General features: G+C 37.3%; 1 protein-coding gene across 2 annotated transcripts in view; it reads right to left on the reverse strand.

The window, feature by feature from the left end:
* The window catches only part of CDK19 (cyclin dependent kinase 19), a 130,451-nt gene that overhangs the window by 39,681 nt on the left and 73,328 nt on the right, over positions 1-17,442 (reverse strand). For both annotated transcript variants that reach the window (XM_074896156.1, XM_074896155.1), the window contains exon 5: positions 93-150. In XM_074896156.1, coding sequence (XP_074752257.1) covers positions 93-150 — 58 coding nt within the window. The remainder of the gene's footprint in view (positions 1-92; positions 151-17,442) is intronic.

Consider the following 17,442-nt stretch of genomic DNA (forward strand, 5'->3'; position numbering starts at 1 on the left):
GAATAATGAAGATTTGTTTCTATCTTACACTGAAGATGTAATTTTTAAAGTAATTCCTTAGCAGTGCAATGACATTTTCTCAAAATATTTACCTATTTTGACTCTTCCTCTTTCAGGACCTTCACCCATTACCAGAATGTTTGCTGGTTTCTGGAAAACAAAACCCAGAATATTTAGTTACCCAGCCTTTGATTGTTACCTTCTAGAATAATAAAAACATGTACATTTATTTTATAATGAAAACATTTCTATAAATACTCTTACAGGTCTTAAATTACCATACCTTTATGTTTTGCTGACATTTAGTTTTCATCTTTAGTTACGAATATCACAGTTAGAAAATCTTTCAAGTACTCTGACATTTCACAGTAAGAAATGCAATCTTTAATTAAATTTGCATTTCCATTTTTACCAGAATGATCATGTTTATTGGTGAGATTTTCTTTTTATACCAGGCTAACATTTATGCCACACATCAATAATTTGGCAAGAACTACTTTTGCTAGTATAACTTATTGCAAATGATGCCAAATCCTGGCATGAAAATGCATAGATCAGAGTTGCTTTTGTTATCATCATATGCAACTACATCTTTAGAGCTGTGCTTCTTTTCAGTACACAAATGATAAAAATCACATTGGCAAAAGAGTTTTTTCCACAAAGTAAGTTGATTTCATGCTATAAGAATTCACTTAAACCAGGAGTATACAAAGACAGCTACATCCACAAGTTTTTTAACAGTGTAGAAAGCAGCTCTGCAAATAGAACAAAACCTTTACAGGCATTTTATGCAATCTGCAGTTGTTTGTAACCAGCTGATTGTGAACACCATATAAAATCTGCACATGACATCACAACAATTGTTCTGCAATTAGGATCTAGGTTCCCTCAGACATCAATAGTCATTCCTTGGAAGCTCTTCCCCTATTGTGTTAACAGCTGTAAAGAAGTAAACAAGATTGAAAACATTAAGTGATTTGAATGAAGAGATGCATAACAAAGTTTCAAAGGAGAATTTTTGGAAGGTTCATTCAAACATGAATTATATTTAAAATCCTTAATGCCTGAAGAGGTCTGCTCAAGCAGGATTTGTTCAAGAATCTGGAAGAGATGTCCACAGAGCCAACATCAAAATCTCACTTAATTTCTCAGTTTCTAACACTTGCCACTATTTACCTGAACGGAAACACTCAAACCAGGGTTACTAATTTGGCTCAAAATTGCAAATCCTTAGCTTTTTTTGAAACGAACAAACAACAAACAAAAAGAAGCACTATGTCACCTATTCTTTCTCCTTCCCTCCAGGAAGTTGCCCTTACCTTACCTCATCCTCAGTGCTAAACATTACTTCTTCCCTGGCTCCAGCCACAGACTCTCTTTCCAACCCTGCTCCAGATGCCACTGCCTCTTTTTCTGCTCCATTTTAATCTCAGGATAATTCTCAACACCATCCCTGACTTCTTACTCCCCAATATGTTTCTGGAACCCTTCAAGAGGGAATATGCACTCCCTTCCTCAAGGATGCAAAAGCTATTTTAATTGATCTTGACTAAACACTCACCAGCAAATCTAGGAAAGATAAAGATTATGCTTGCTCTTAGCTAATATGTAATGATAATGAAATCAACATTTCAAGGCAACTGCTCAAACTCTGGTTTTACATTTATGTATTACCCTGAATGGAATATTCTGGAGAACAGAACAATCCCATTCTGCATATTCAGAAATCAGGCCACAAGGGAAGCATACAAGGTTGCACTACTCTTTACTAACGTTAGAAATCACATAGCTAAAATTGTCCCAACCGAGGCAGCAAAATCCCGATTTCCTTGTTAGAATTGCTCCTTAAAATCCTGCCCAGCAACCTTGATTGAGAGTTTAGTATGAATCAAAAACACTTCAACAGACCTTTACATTCAGGATTGGATTTTAGGCACTATAAAATGCATTTATATGCCACATGAATAGAGCTGGTAAAAATGTAGTTACTGCACTGATTTCTAGGTCAGTTTTCTTTCTATAGAAGAATTATATTGTAAGAGATAAACTGTATAACACCAGGAGATGTACTAAGACAAAATTTAAAATCTAGGCAGATACAAAAGGATTCTCAAAATATCTTGTAAGGGTCATATTTTAACTGCAACATTACAAGATTCTTCAAGCATCAATTTATTCATAGAAAAAAATTACTATTTTTTCTGCTGACATAAGCCACAATATTCACAAAACAGTTCAGGTTGGAAAGGACCTCTGGAGATCATCAAGTCCAACCCCCCCAGCTCAAAGCAGTGTCAACTGCAGCAGATTACTCAGGCCTGAGTCCAGTTGCGTTTTAAACATCTCCAGAGATGGAGACTCTGTGAAACCTCTTCCAGTGTTTGATCACCCTCACAGTAAAAACAAGCTTCATTGTACATTTAATTTATGCCTGCTGTCTCTTGTCCCGTCACTGTATAGCACTGAGAAAAATCTGGCTCAGTTTTCTTTGCTCCTGCTTATCAGGTATGTATACACACTGGTAATATCCCTGCTGAGCCTTCTCTTCTTGAGGCTGAACAGTCCCAGCTCATTCAGCCTCAGAAAGACACTCTAACTCCCTAGGCAATGTGTCCCTATACATACAGGGGATACTCTAGGTTAGAATCTATGGAAGCAAGGAATTTGTCCATTTATGTATTTTTAAGCCAGAATGGTTTAAAGGTGCTGTTCCATTTAAAATTTAAATCTGTACCAATATTTAGTCCACTGAGGATCACAATTCTGCTTGGGCAGCCAGCAGAGAAGCATGCTTATTTATAAATTTACCAGATTACATATCCATTAGCACTCATGAATCTATTGGAGAGAGTCAGGGGGGAATGGGGAGCGAGAAGTCTGGGGTAACGGGGAGCAAGGAGTCGGGGGGAACCGGGAATGGATAAAAAACAGCAAAGGAATACAGTGTGAAACAATTGAAAACTTAGTCTTATTTCCAAAAGAGCAAGTGTTTCTCCTGAGGCACCACCATCATGAATGGCATTCTAATGCCTGCAGAATCTCACTGATCTGTAGACCACTGCCTCAGTAACAGCTCGTGTTGCAGCAGCTTCCTGTGAGTTGAGAAGTCTTCATTCAAACCTGCTCCTTAAGTCAGAAGGAGAATACACCTTCATCTGCTTATTTCCCACATGAGCAAATTAACTGCTTGGTTATCAGCTACTAAAAAGATAAGAACCTTGAGTTCCTCTCGCTAATCAGACCTGTTCTGGTTAGGAAAGCATTTTCAGCTGTATGCAAACTGAACCAACCAAATAGTAACGCTGACTTGCTAGGACCAATCTCCCTGAGATGAGACAAGTGACATCCAGCTCCTGTGTCCATGAATTTTTTATTCAATAAAAAGCTTCAGGGGAGCTTAAAACACAGGTCATGTGTTCTGTGGTTGTTTTACACAATAATGGCTTAAACACTGTAAAGTAAAACTCCTCACCTCCCCAGAGTCTTGAGGATACACAAGCCAAGCTGAGAGCAATCCAACCCTCACGGAGCAGGGGTGCTTCCCCGGGGCCTTGGCTAAACGGGTGGCACCAAGGCAGAGTAGCAGAACTTCAGGTGCTCAGGTATGGAGGAAAGACTTTGGGTTATTCACAGGGATTATTTGGCATCACAGATCCTCAGGAAAGTAGGCAATGAATGTTTCCATCATGAGGTAAGTGAAAGGACTGCTAAAGGGAATGCAAACATCTTCCGCTTTTTGGAGAAGGGAGAACACGTTAGTCTAATCTCTAGATATGTAGGATTTTAAATATCAAAACATTTTACTCTGAGATAGTCACTTCATAAATCTGTAATAACAGTTACTGGACAGCTGCAAAAATCAGATTAAAAAGTGGGAATCGGAGAATTTAAAAAGCCCCATACCTCATGTATGTTCAGGCTAAATGCAAGTTATAAGCACCAGTCTAGTTCTTGAAACAAATCTTACTGTTGTCCAAGTGATGACAAAAATGGGGTTTTAGGTGGAAGAAAACATGAAAGCACAAGCAGCTAGGAGACCAAAACCTGACATGTGCTCAGAGTAAATCATGACTCCTTCTGATGGCAGAATTTGATTTAAGAAAGTTTGAGAAGCCCTGCTTAAAATTATTAACTAACTCCTTAGGAAAGGGTGAGGTAACACAATGAGGACTATACTTGTGAGCCAGTTATATCGCAATTGATACCCTCTCTATTTTACTCAAACTCCCCCCTTGCTGAGAACACAAAACACCAGCTGGGAAGCAAAGTGAAGCTGCTGCGTCTCCACCTATCTAGTTGCTATAGAAACAAGAGAAACAGTAAGTTAGGAGTATCACATTTAAGATCAGCTATAAAAATGAACAGAAAAATCCCTGCTGAGAAATGCACTTGAGATTTGACTGTCTAAGGAATATTTGCAAAAAGAGCAAGGTCAACAGCAACAACTGGCTGGGGCAAAAACTTGAAATATCTGCAAAAAAGGATGTAGATGGCAATAATTTAATGGGTTCTTTACAAGTAACAAGCATAGATAATGTATTTACTTTTCTACATCAGTGGAAGAGTGGGAATAAAGCAATTAACTGATCTTGGTGAGAGAGAAATGAAAATGTTGGGATAATAAGTATGTTTTCATAAATAATAAGTATGTTTTCATAAATTAGTATCATGAATGGGACTCATACAGACATCCATGTTATGTTAATCAATATGCTTCCTATTTAAATATTTAGACAGTAGATTAAAGATTGAAGGAAAAGAAACCACGTATGGTTTTGAAAGAGCATAATGGATCAAAACAGGAACAACAGCCTAACAATAGATGGCAATACTTTAGTTTTAATCGTTATTGTTATCTCCCCAAGTACAGTGGCAACATAATTCTTAAGAGATTTAGTGCAGAATTACATTCCTGTGAGAAAACGTCCATAGGGACATACCAATTTCCATACACCATTCTTTAGTGTTTATCTCCAAACAAATGTGTTTCCCTTTTGGAATGTATCACTGGACAAAGAATAATCTGAAATTAAGAAGCTTCTACTGTAAAAGACATTGCAAGTCTTTTAGATACAAGCTCTCCCCGTAACTAAAGAAACTGGCTTGTGATGAGGTGTTTTCAAGTCTCAATTATTTAAAAAAGCAATTCTAAACAGCACAGTGTTGATACATAGACGCGCTTTCAATTCACAAGCCAAAACCAAAGGTCCTAAATGACAGTGTTCCACTCTGCAAACACTGCTTAAAAGACCACTGAGCCTTTAAATTCAAGATTAAGAGAGAGCTGCAGACTGTTCACAGAAATTTGCAAAGAAAGCTTTTACTCTTCGCATCCACAAGGGAATGTAGGCACTTTCCTGCCATAAGTCAATACTATTCAAACCCAGACATTGTTTTCAGATCAATATACTGACATACTGGTATTAACACTTTTGATAACAATTGATCTAATTAATGCAGAATTTTAAAAAATAAACAGTTTTTAAAATATTTTATTATGCACTGCAAACCTCAAAATCATTACCACTTCCATATATTGAAAACAGTATAGAAAATTTGTTAAAATCACTTCCCTCTCCTTTTTTAGAAAACTGCTTGGTCAACATTTTTCTGATACTGAAGCACTAGACAAAAGTATACCATATAAAGTATCTCTGCATCTGCTTCTCTGTACAGGCCTTACATACTGTGAAGTCATATTAGAATCACCACTCTGATTACACAGCATCACTTTCAACTTTTGTTATCCTTAACTTCACAAAATCCCCCTATTTCATTATATTTTTTGCCTAAGTTTATAAATCCATACAACTTCATTCTATGGTTTCTCTACTCTGTTAACATTATTGACCTTGCAAAGCAGTATCATTAAAAAATCTCAATATATTTATATTTAATTCAAATCAATAAAGTTTCTACAGATACTATCGAATTGGGCAAGGTAAAAAATAAATCTGATTACTACAGCACATGATCTAAAAAGGCAGTAAAACACAAGGAGTGCAAAATCGTTTGAAATAGCACACAGTTCAAATTAAATAAAAACTTGTTTAAATCTAGAAAAGAAAAAAAAAGAAGCAGACACATCAATATGTGGAAACACAGGAAGCAAAGAGTACCACAGAAGGCTTTTATAGATAAATTTTTTTAAAAGTCTAAAAGTTTCTGCAATAAAAAAATTAAAATACAAGCAAATGGGGACACAAAATTTTACCGATGTGTCACCAGATTGTTATCTTTAAATTCAAAAATGTACTTGATTATCATCAGATGAACATCAGTGACAACAAAAGCATTTTCAAATGTATTTGTAGAATGCAGAATTTAATGCATACAAATGTATTTATTAATATAATCATACATACATGTTGACAATTGTTTTTAACTCCACTGTCATTTCTTATAATTTAAAAACAAAACATTCACAGAACTGATAGAGACATGGAAGTGTGTGCCACTGAGAGGAAAAAAAATCTTTTGCAGAATTCTGAGAGACGGAAACTGTATATTCCATCATAAACCATGGTGTCAGATTATGTTAGGGACTTAGGTATTTCATAGCTGTTGAACTGATATGGTCAAAATAATCATTAATTCCAGATACCAGGAATTTTAATAGCAACCAGAAGTGTAAAATTTACCTCAAGCTCTGGAACTGAGAGTAAGTAGCTAGAAGTAGGACCAAATGGTACAGAGGCATCTGAAATACTGCTTTGGAATGCCTCAGATAAAAGATTTTGGTTAAACACATTCCTTACCTGTATCCATTATGTGTTGAGAGGGGAAAACATACTGTTTTCATACCAAAGCTAGCTATCAAAGAAATCTTTTCATGTTTATATATTCTTATAAAACTCTTCTATGCACAAAAAGTAAAAGAAAGCAGAAATACTAAAACTATGCCTACAGTGCAACGATAGAACTGCACACAGTAAAAAAAATATTAAATAAATCCCTTAAATAATATTATCTAGTCTATAACAACAGCAGAGATATGACTACACAGACTTCATTACAGACTGATTTAAACCAGCCCATGACTCTGGATACTCTTTGGAGAATCAGTAAAAATCATACAATGCTTTGGGCTGGACGGGGCCTCTAGAGGTCACCTGGTGCTCAAAACAGCACTAACTTCAAAGATAGAACCGACTTTGAAGCGGCATCAAGTTGCTGAGTGTCATAACCAAGAGACCTGCAATTCTCCAAGCACAGAGGTTCCTCAGCCTTTCTGGTGGGCAACCCCCTGCACCATCTGACCACTCTCATAACAAAAAATTGCTTCCCCTTACCTAATCAAAACGTCTTTTGGGGAAATGTGTGTCTGTACCCCTTCCTCCTTTCTCTGCATACCTCTTAAAATGGTTTCATCTTCTCTACAACCTCCCATTAGGTAGTTATACTGGGTCTGGCTGAGCTGGAATTGGTTTTCCCCTACAGCAGCCCTCACGGTGCTGTGTTTTATGCTGGGAGCTGGCAGGGTGTTGATAGCACCCTGGTGTTGTGGCTGCTGCTGAGCAGTGCTTACACAGCACCAAGGCTCTTTCCAACATTCCCCCCACACACAGTGGGACGGGGTGGGCAAGATCTTGGGAGGGGACACAGCCAGGACAGCTGACCCGAACTGACCAAAGGGATATTCCAGACCATATGACATCTGCTCAGTATAAAGCTGGGAGAAAGAAGGAAGGGGCTGGGGTCACCCTTGGTCCTCCGAGGCAACCGCTATGTGTATGGGAGCCCGGATTCCCGAGAAGGCCCAATATTGCCTCCTATTAATGGGAAGTAGAGAATAAATCTCTTTTCTTTTTTTTTTTTCTTCCACACATGGACCTTTGCTTCACTTCGCTTATATTAAAACTGATTTTGTTTTACCCACAAGGGTTGGTTTTTTTTTTAACCTGTCTTATTTTCTTTCCTCTCTTTGCCCTGTTGAGAAAAAATGGGGAATGGGGAAGGGGGGGAAGTGATGGAGCGACTTGGTGGGTACCTGGCATTTAGCCAAGGTCAAACCACCACACTAGTTAAAAGTCTACACTGAAGGCGCATCATGCTGCCGAGTACGGTGGCACTAATGCTGACACACACAAAGCTACCTCCATCACCATGATATACTCCTATTGCAACTTTGGCTGAACAGTTACATAGCTATACATTTAACACTGGAAACATGTATTTGAGGTGACAGAGTCAGCCTAGAAGTCCAGACTCTGGAACATACTCACTACAAATGTATTTTATCATGGGAATGGCAGGCTTTTTGCCCCCTTCCACCCCCCCCACCCCCCACCCCCCCTTTCATTTTAACCAAATCACATATGGACGAACTACATAGTACATTCTATTCAAGTTGCTATGCCTTCAGTTACTGTCATAACCATCCTTAGGATAATGAATTCAGTGGTCAGGTAAAGTATTCATTTGTCTGGTTTATTTCATTTTTCACAGGTTGGATGTTCTTTTGAGAGGTAATTAAGCATATACTTCAAATGACATTAATTCTTTAAAGTCACTCCCCTCAGCCCTACTCAGGCACTACATTGAAATGGCCAAAACATCCATGTTCCTTGTAAGAGTACTCTGCTTTAAAATCAATTTGAAACAATGGTTTCTTTGGCAATTGCTAGAAAAGATATTTAATTTATGAACTCAAGGTGTTTGATCATTGTTGAAACAGGGAAAGACTATTCACCAAACACTATTCCCTGGTTAACCAATGGATAATATATATAGTTGCAGTTATGTTACTGGAAAATGGACTGCAAACACAAGTGGAACATGAAATAAGAGTAATCGTAAGATAAGACTATAATTCTGGGCTACATAAAAGTTTAGAAATGAAACAATTTTCCTTTCACACACCATTTCTTTCAGGTCTCTTATGGCTGACAGAGCATTAAATTACTACAAGACAAAAATGAAAACTCCATCAACTTAGGATGCCAGGCATTTCTTCTATTATAACAATCTTCACAATGTACTAGTGTAACAGTGGTTTCACCCCAGTCAATGACAATGCAGTTCAAGTGAAAAAGAAAAGAATGAAAAAAAACTTCACATTAGGAGAATGCCAAAACATTTGACACAAATTAAATTTTATGTTGCTATGCAACATTATCCAAAGCATTCTGCTGGTGCTAGTGCTGCAATAGCATATTTGAACTTAAAATGTTACATGCAACCTTGAGAAGAACAAAGAAGGGGGAACATAGAAACAAAGAGAAAAATATGATCATAAATTATCAACGAAAAATAAAATGTCATAAAGCAAATGTTTAAATAACACACTGATTTCACTTTGTCCCTGAGATTTTCCAGACATTACAGTACACACTCCAGCAAAATCCCCATGAAACTACCCAGCAATCATCTAAGTCTTTGTCTCTAAACCTTGCCTGGGCTCTCTGGGAACACCAAGGAAACCACATGACAAAACAGATTGCTCAACTTCTGCTACCCCATTTTTGAGCAGTGCAGATGTCAAGGCCCATCCTGCGTGGGAACAGAAGACTCACCTCTGAAACAGTTTGGAAGAAAGTTCTGCTCTTTAGTATATTACAAAGAGAAAATAGAGAAATAAATTTCACTCCATTAAAAGTACAAACACTTCCTCTGTTGGGGCTTCAAGAGACATCCTAAATACCCCAGGATACTGCAGTCAAGCCAAGTCTATGCATCGCTGCCGTCAAGTCCTTATTAGATATCCTTCACATATGATCTTTAGTCAGAAGAACTACCCAAAGGCAAATAAACTGAAAGATATTTGCACATGTGAAACACTACAAACCACTTTCTTCACCTCTTTAAAGGCAAAAGCTAAGAGCAGCAAGTCTGACAGAACACTAATATGAGAAAGCCTATGACCATGCTAACCTTGGGACTAGAATTTGAGAGGAGAGGGAAACAAGACTATGAGATTCTCACCCGTTTATGCTGTTGGAACTCTTTGCCTATTTGCATTACTTTGTTTCTGTTACAGCAGCATGAAAATTAGGTATCTGGTAATTCTTTCAGTTGCAGCACTAAATTCCACCATTGCCAAATCCTGGTATTTGCTTTATATGATATTCTGACTACTTCTCCCTGTTAAGTGGGGTTATTAACACAGGAGGATAAAGCCTCTATCCCATCAAAGGACAAATGACTGAAAGTGAGACTGCTGACACTGTCATAACCATTTTGTTAATTGCCTTTCACAAAGTATCTTTGGCAGTAAAACTCCAATACCTCCATTCCCCTGAGAGTCTGGTAGAGTCAAAGAATTAAAGAAAAGAATTAAAGCTTTTCTGACTGAAATAAATAATATAGTACCAAACAAACAGATAAATTAAAGGTCATATGTGCTTAAGCAAATTATCCACCAATTCAAAATAATTTTCTAACAGGCCAGGCAGGAACAAGCACAAACCATTTGAACCCAGAATGTATTTTCATTAACAATTATAAATAGCTGAAAGTTATAGATCTATAATACTGCTGTTCCCAACATGAGCGAACACTGCCTACACAACAACCCAATTCAAGTATTCTATTATTTATGCAACCCTTCTTGTACACAAAGGGCAGAATGGGTAAAGTACTGAACAAATGGCTCTTTCTTTGGACAGCTCGAGCCAGAGAGGCCCGTACAGTAACAGGGCACGGGAGCGAAGGCAGGGAAGTGCACGTTGTGTAGGAAACAAACAGCAACTGCACAGACAAGGCTCTGAGGGTTGGTGTCAGGGATGGAGAGAACTTGGAGAAGGGTAACCAGATAGTTCTTTCATGCAAAGACTGATCCATAAAACAACAGACATGGTAACAGCAAGGGAGAGAGACCAAGGAAAGCGTCTGCAGCCAAAAGCATAGCTGGTGGAGGCTGGGAAAGGTGTATGAGCAATGAGGAAAAAATTGGCTCAAAATACAGAGTTTGAAAACCTGAACTTGGTTCAAGAAAAGAAAAACTATTTAAAGTTAAGGTTTAATATGCCAATTAAAATGTTATGGAGACCACAAATTATCTTTTAAGAGTCTCAACATTTATCCCAGTTACTTAGCTGTTGTATGCATAGTCCAAGAGATTTTCTTGTCTTGGAAAAGGAAAATATTTTAGCTTCTCAGATACCATAGTATTTACACAGCTTGATACTGATTTTGAATAATTTTTTTTAAACATAAAACAATTTCACTTTGTAGAATGGTGTTTGTAATTTGTGTTTTAGTATCAACAGTCACAGCCTAAGACAAGCTGGAAGCAAAGACTAAGTACTGTTAGGTAACCCGCCGTCTTGAACATGAGTATACCCCATAACCTACCCATAACTGCTTCTGTTTCCTGGTTCTCACTCAGAAAAAAAACATTACTTCCTTATCCAGAAGAGTCTGTCTTTCTGCAGAATACTTTGCGGCCGTTCATTTCAAATCAGCACCTCCAAAATTTCAAATTAAAAGATTCTGCAGATACCAAGGCAAAGTATCCTGGACATAACTAAGGAAGATTCATAATTATACAACACTATCACTTCAGAGCTGTGAACGCTGCTCCCTCCTTTACATTTATGAACCTCTTACTAGCGATGAGATAGTGTTTGAGGGTAAAAATTTCATAAGCGTTTAGGCATCCTATTCTTGAACCTAAAAACCCTGGTCACAAAGAGCTCACACAGCACTTTGGTGCTCGTGGGAGATGCCTGGACCCTTCATGCATTTACCTGAATAAGCAAATGCAGTAGGTTTAGTACTTCTCAACAGCATAAGCGAGCTGTGATGTCTCATTTAAAAAAATGTTTATATATACATACTTTAAACAGTCATGGTTACATTCTTAGTATTTTCTACAGGCATTTTCATGTGCAGAGTAACACATCTGGAGTAGCCTTAACAATTCATGCAGCTAGATGAACAAATTAATTTGGCTAAGTGGAAGTGTGAGTTTTCAGCACCTCAGCTAACATGTGGGTAACTGCCATGGACACACTCTTATCATGTGGTATCTTGCAGTAAGCACTAAGCAACTTGCTCCTCTTCATGAAGGAATAAAGGTATCTTTTATTTACCAGAGGATACCACTGGTAAAAGTGTGCCCACAGGCAGGTAGAGCAGCTAAAGGGTTTTGAGTTCATATTCTAACTTGCACTCACAAGAAAATTGTCTCCATCAGGAAAACATGCTTATATTCTGACCTGCAAGTCTCAGATGAAGACGTTACTCAGTTTAGAGACTCTGTGTATAACTGAGCTGTAGCAGAGTAGTGTAGAAATCTCTGTAGATTAATAATGAGTTTATCCATCTGCCCTGACTTCTTACTCTGTTTACAAAGTCAGCACAAGATTGAGGTAATGAGATTTTGTCAAATTCATGATTATTCCATTAAGGTTTCCATAATACTCACAGCAGCTTTCCAGCCCTCAAATTTAAAATAACCCAGGTAAGATAAAGAAGAGTGTTTGTATTGAGTATATTTGATATAGTGACTTGAAGTGTTCGTAGAAAGAAACCACTCCGGTTTATTAAAACCTGCACAATAGCTAGTAAAATGTTAATCTTGTACCTTAAAACTGTCTTGATTTGTGAATGTAAACAGAAGAAAAAATTATGTTGGAACATGAAGTGAAGGCAACCAGGCCAGAATAATTTACACAAGCAGCAAGTAATTTCTTTGTTTCCTTTCTTCAGAAGGGTACAAGATTTTTTGGGGGAAAATAAGTACAATAAAAATATTTATTTTACAATATTTAGTGTAATGTACTGCTACAACATGGCATTTCAGATCCTAAAGGTTTGTTTCTGCGGTATATTGCTAGTATCTTCATTTCTATTTTACTACCTAATAAAAACACATCAAAAGACAATTATGTTAACAGATGCTTTCATGAACAAATACATTAGGTATTAATATTACTTGTCCTCATTAATGCAACCAAAAAGCAGTTCTTGGCAGGACATAAACAAGTGGTGCTTAAATATTTTAGGTAGCCAACTTAAGACAAGGTGTAGGAGTCTGATCATTAACCACTTCTGAAGATTATGCTCTTTCCAAATGACAAACGTAGTACAAAACAAAACAAAAAAAATCATTAAGTCACCTTAGAAAAATTTTCCCTGTTATCATTTATTTATTTGTTAACTTGTTCATTTCTCTGGAGTTATTTGCAACACTTCTCTAACAGTTCTATAGTAAGCATCAAGAGCCCTCTTACACATTGAAATTGCTGTACTGTATCTAATACCATGTGGAAGAGCTAATTAGTTATTGACTTGGAATGCCGACAGCCAGCTTTCACCACCAACTACTAAAATGTTTTTCAATCAATCACTAATCAAGGCCTATCCTGGACTGAAGTCTGTGGTTGAAGATATTCAGACACATTTACAAACTGGACATGCAAAATAACTGCAAGTTAATTAATCACAATACGAGATCAGCTTGACACCTCCAAAAACCCCGTAGTCAGTAATACATATACTTCCAATAACATAAACAACACAAATATTTCTAGAAAGTTAAAATTTTTCTTTGGTTGGTTGTTTTTTTAAAGTATAAGGTCAAAAAGTTATCTGCTGTTAGGAAAAAAAAAAAGCCTGCCAAACCCAAACAGATAAAACCCCTTTTTCATTTTGTAAAGGATTTTCCTAATAATCTTCAAATGCTTTATAAGACTTAGATATAAACCAAGATATGTCAGAACTATAGACTGTAGCGGCTTAAACATACATGACCATGGTCACACTATTCATTCTTAAAGCTACTAATGTAAGTTAAAAGCTAGATGGCATGGGGAAAGAAGATTTGATACATATGATTTTGAGTGGGGAAACACAGAAAACCTGTTTTGGGAGCAAAAGCCTTAAAGCCGTTCTCAACATCTCTTCTGAGAAAGAACCACCATGGTAAGAACAATTACCAACTTCAGAATCTAGAGACCCTTAGGTTTTAATAAGTCTATGAAGCTTTTGAATCAGTATGGTACTTTTAATGAACGTAAAATAAAGTAGGGTCACTTCACCTGGAATGCGTGAGCTTTTCCCCACGTGTCGGTCAAGGTATGAAACCCAGTACTTTTACCTGTACCAGCCACTGCAGACCTCAAAGTTGTGAAGGCCAAAGGGAGGAGCAATAATTAAGGTTGTGAAGACAAAGAGAGGAATATTTCAGGAACGTCAAAGCTGAGTCAAGGTTATATGAGTAATGTTAAAGAGGTGGCAAAAGGCAGATCAACAGATACAGGAACGTGGGCAGAGGAGCAGGAAGTTGGAAGCAAATGAAAGATTTGTGTCAAGAAAGAAAACAGAGAAGAGTTGTGAAGAAGGCTCTACATGCCGAAAACAAAATCTGAAATAGTTCAGAACTAATTATAATATTTTTCCATTCAACAATTATGCTCTTTTTAAAAATCAAAAACAACCTGCATAGACATGCAGTGGCTGTGAGATACCGCCAATTCCTGAGAAATGTTCTGTGATTCATGCCAAAAACATGAGCAAGTTAAAGTGTGGCAGGTCAAACTGTCCTAATTTTTTATTGTTTAAAATTAAACAACTCCAAACACATACTACCCTTTTAAAGAAAGACACTATTGTCCTTGCTGCAGCAAATTTGCCCAAATTTACTAAGAAAAATGTCTAAGTTCTTAGTGCTTGAGGTTTATGATTTGCCTCACTGTTGATGTTGCCAGTTAAGTCCTTGGACATTCCACAAAACATCAAGTGCTTAAAACACAAATAAACTCCCTATGGGAATTCTTATTTTCTTTTTTCAAACTGCATAAATAGGCTAGGCGTTCAATTTCTGTTCCTCAAAGCCAGATTATGACTTTTCAAAAGCCTACTGGGCAATAAAATGCCTTTGAGAAACCCCCTAGCTTTCAGAACAGATCATCAGAGCACTTCTTGCTCCCTGTTACTCTGTCCCACGTTTTGATTATGCTACGCCCATCAGCTGAAATTCTTCTCTATAGCTGCAACATACATTTTGAAAACAGTCACATTCCAAATTTAAGTGAAAGTCTAGGGAAGCTTTATTAGAGACAATAATAGTTTTAATAAAGATTTAATGGCTACAGTGTTCCTACTATTAAAAATCATAAAGCTATCAACTCATTTGACAACTTGAAATTTGATATTAATACAATGAAGAGAGATACTCACACGCACCCCTCCAATTTTGAACAACTGTTCGTAAGGCTGAAGTGATTCTTGCATAGTAAAGAATAAATTAGACATGCACTGTAGTAGGACTGCAACCCAAAAGGTTGAACTGTTCTACAAGCTCAACATATGGGTACAAGTCAGAAAAAAAACCCACTTACAGTCATTATTATATCAACATTTTAGTTACCAGGATTTTAATGAAATCATCCTCAGAAACAATGTAAGGCACTTGGAAATTAATGAAGTAGCTGTCCAGTTTTAATGATGGTAATTAGGCAATTTTATCTCACTCTCATTATGGAGTGAGATATCAAAGGACTATGCCTTTTCTGTAGGATAAAAACATGCAGGTGAGCAGTTACTACAGAGCAACTAATGCAGAGTAAATCCACACCCTAGACTGCCTTGCTGTAACTTGTTCATGTGGCCATACCCTCCGCTTTAGTTTAAGTTTTTCAACTAAATTAAAACTACCTAAATACTGAAGGAGAGTTCCAAGCCGTGCGCACCAAGAAAAACAGCTGTACAGTTTCAAATGCTACTGCCTCTAGCAGTCCACACTGTCTCCGGTGGAGATAATCACACAGACAGCAGACGTTGCAGTGAACGGGCTCCTCTGCTGCAGCCCTCCGGCTCACTTTAGCACCTCGGCAGGAATAAATATACCTTTGTAAAGGGCAAAAGCCAGTGCCAGGACCACGGGCTGTGACAGCCGCAGCAGAGAAGCACACTCGCATCACTGATTGCCTGGTACCCCACAACACCCGCGGTGCAGTGGAGGGCTGAGTGGGCTGAGACAGCACCAGCTCACACCAGCACAGCTGAATTAAGCATAACAGCTTTCAAACTACTCAGCCACAAAGACGTATAACAAAATTTAGTTAATCTATTTCAACAGTTAATGTAGACTTTCCTGAGTGTTCCCACGTACACCACCCCAGAGAGAAAGATTAGCATCTAGTATTTTTCCAGTGAAGCAAAAAGAAAAGTTGTAAGCGAGCAAAACTGAGGATCAGTACTTCAGTAAACTACAGGTTATAAAGGGATAATGTATATCCCTATAGACAAGGAGAAAATAAGCATCAAAAATTCCACACTGCAGGAGGAGAAATAGTTTGAAAATGAGATAAACTAGAAAACAGCTTGATTTTTTAAATGATGGTACATTAGGCGATTGATTTGTTTAGCTTGATTTGTTTAACATTTTTTCAAACTTAAGATACCATTTGCAATACACACTCAGGTGTTTTTATATTACATAGGAAAGATGACTTTCAGGTCCCCTAAAAGGTTCACTGCTGCTGCAAGCCTTTTCCATCCCACTACAGAAGCTGTCACCACAGAATAGCAGCTCCCCACCACAGCACTTGCACAGAGAAATAAGCTTCCAGGTAAATCCTGTGTCCTAGCAAATAGCAGCAGTCAGCCAGACATAGCATATGTATTTGCTGACAGTAAAACTATTAAGAGGCTCCTGCAAAATTATTATACTATCCAGATAACCAGTATTCCAAGCACACACATTACCCAAAACCTAAACAGGTCTGCAATTCTCTCGGTTTTAACTATCAAGGATTCAGATTAATATTTACTTGATAAGCAATCAGTTTTGGGGCTCAGACTGGAATTCACATTCCGTATTTCAAAAAGCAAAACAAACTTTAACGTCTCATTTACAAGACTTCATTTCAGCTGAGCTGGCAAACAGCTAATCATACTTGCAGTTCAACAGCCACAAAAATAATTTTCATAGCACTGGAAGTCAGTATCAGCTCATTAAAATGTAACCTACTGGACTTAATTCTTTGCACTTAATTCATAATTCTAACAATCATCATCCACAACTGTTACATCAAAAGTAACTATATGAAAGGCAAATCAAAGTAAAAATGTACAAGCATGTTTCATGGATTAAAGAAAAATGTAGAACAGCAGATGCATTTGAAAAACCCACTCTTTTGGCAACAGTTACAGCATAAGACAAAATGTAGCTGAAATCCCCCATTCCAAGGGGAATTTCAGGAATGCAAAATATTGCCTACAGAATTATTTTCTTAGACATGATTTATATCTGAGAACACCAGCTACACAGAACATTATCATGCTAAGTTTTGGGGTCTGGGCTCAATATTTAAACTAGCAGAATAAGCAAGTGTAAACTCTTAGTACCATCTTACTTAGTTTTTATTACTATTTTGATATTTTTTTATTTTTTTTTTTTAGGTAAAACTCTTCAGAAAAAACAGCCAACCCAGAAGTGGTTAAATAGAAATAAACTAATACAAAAGCAACCAAAATTTATATTCAGAGTTT

Source organism: Athene noctua, chromosome 1 (genome assembly GCF_965140245.1).
Source record: "Athene noctua chromosome 1, bAthNoc1.hap1.1, whole genome shotgun sequence".
Classification (NCBI taxonomy): domain Eukaryota; kingdom Metazoa; phylum Chordata; class Aves; order Strigiformes; family Strigidae; genus Athene; species Athene noctua.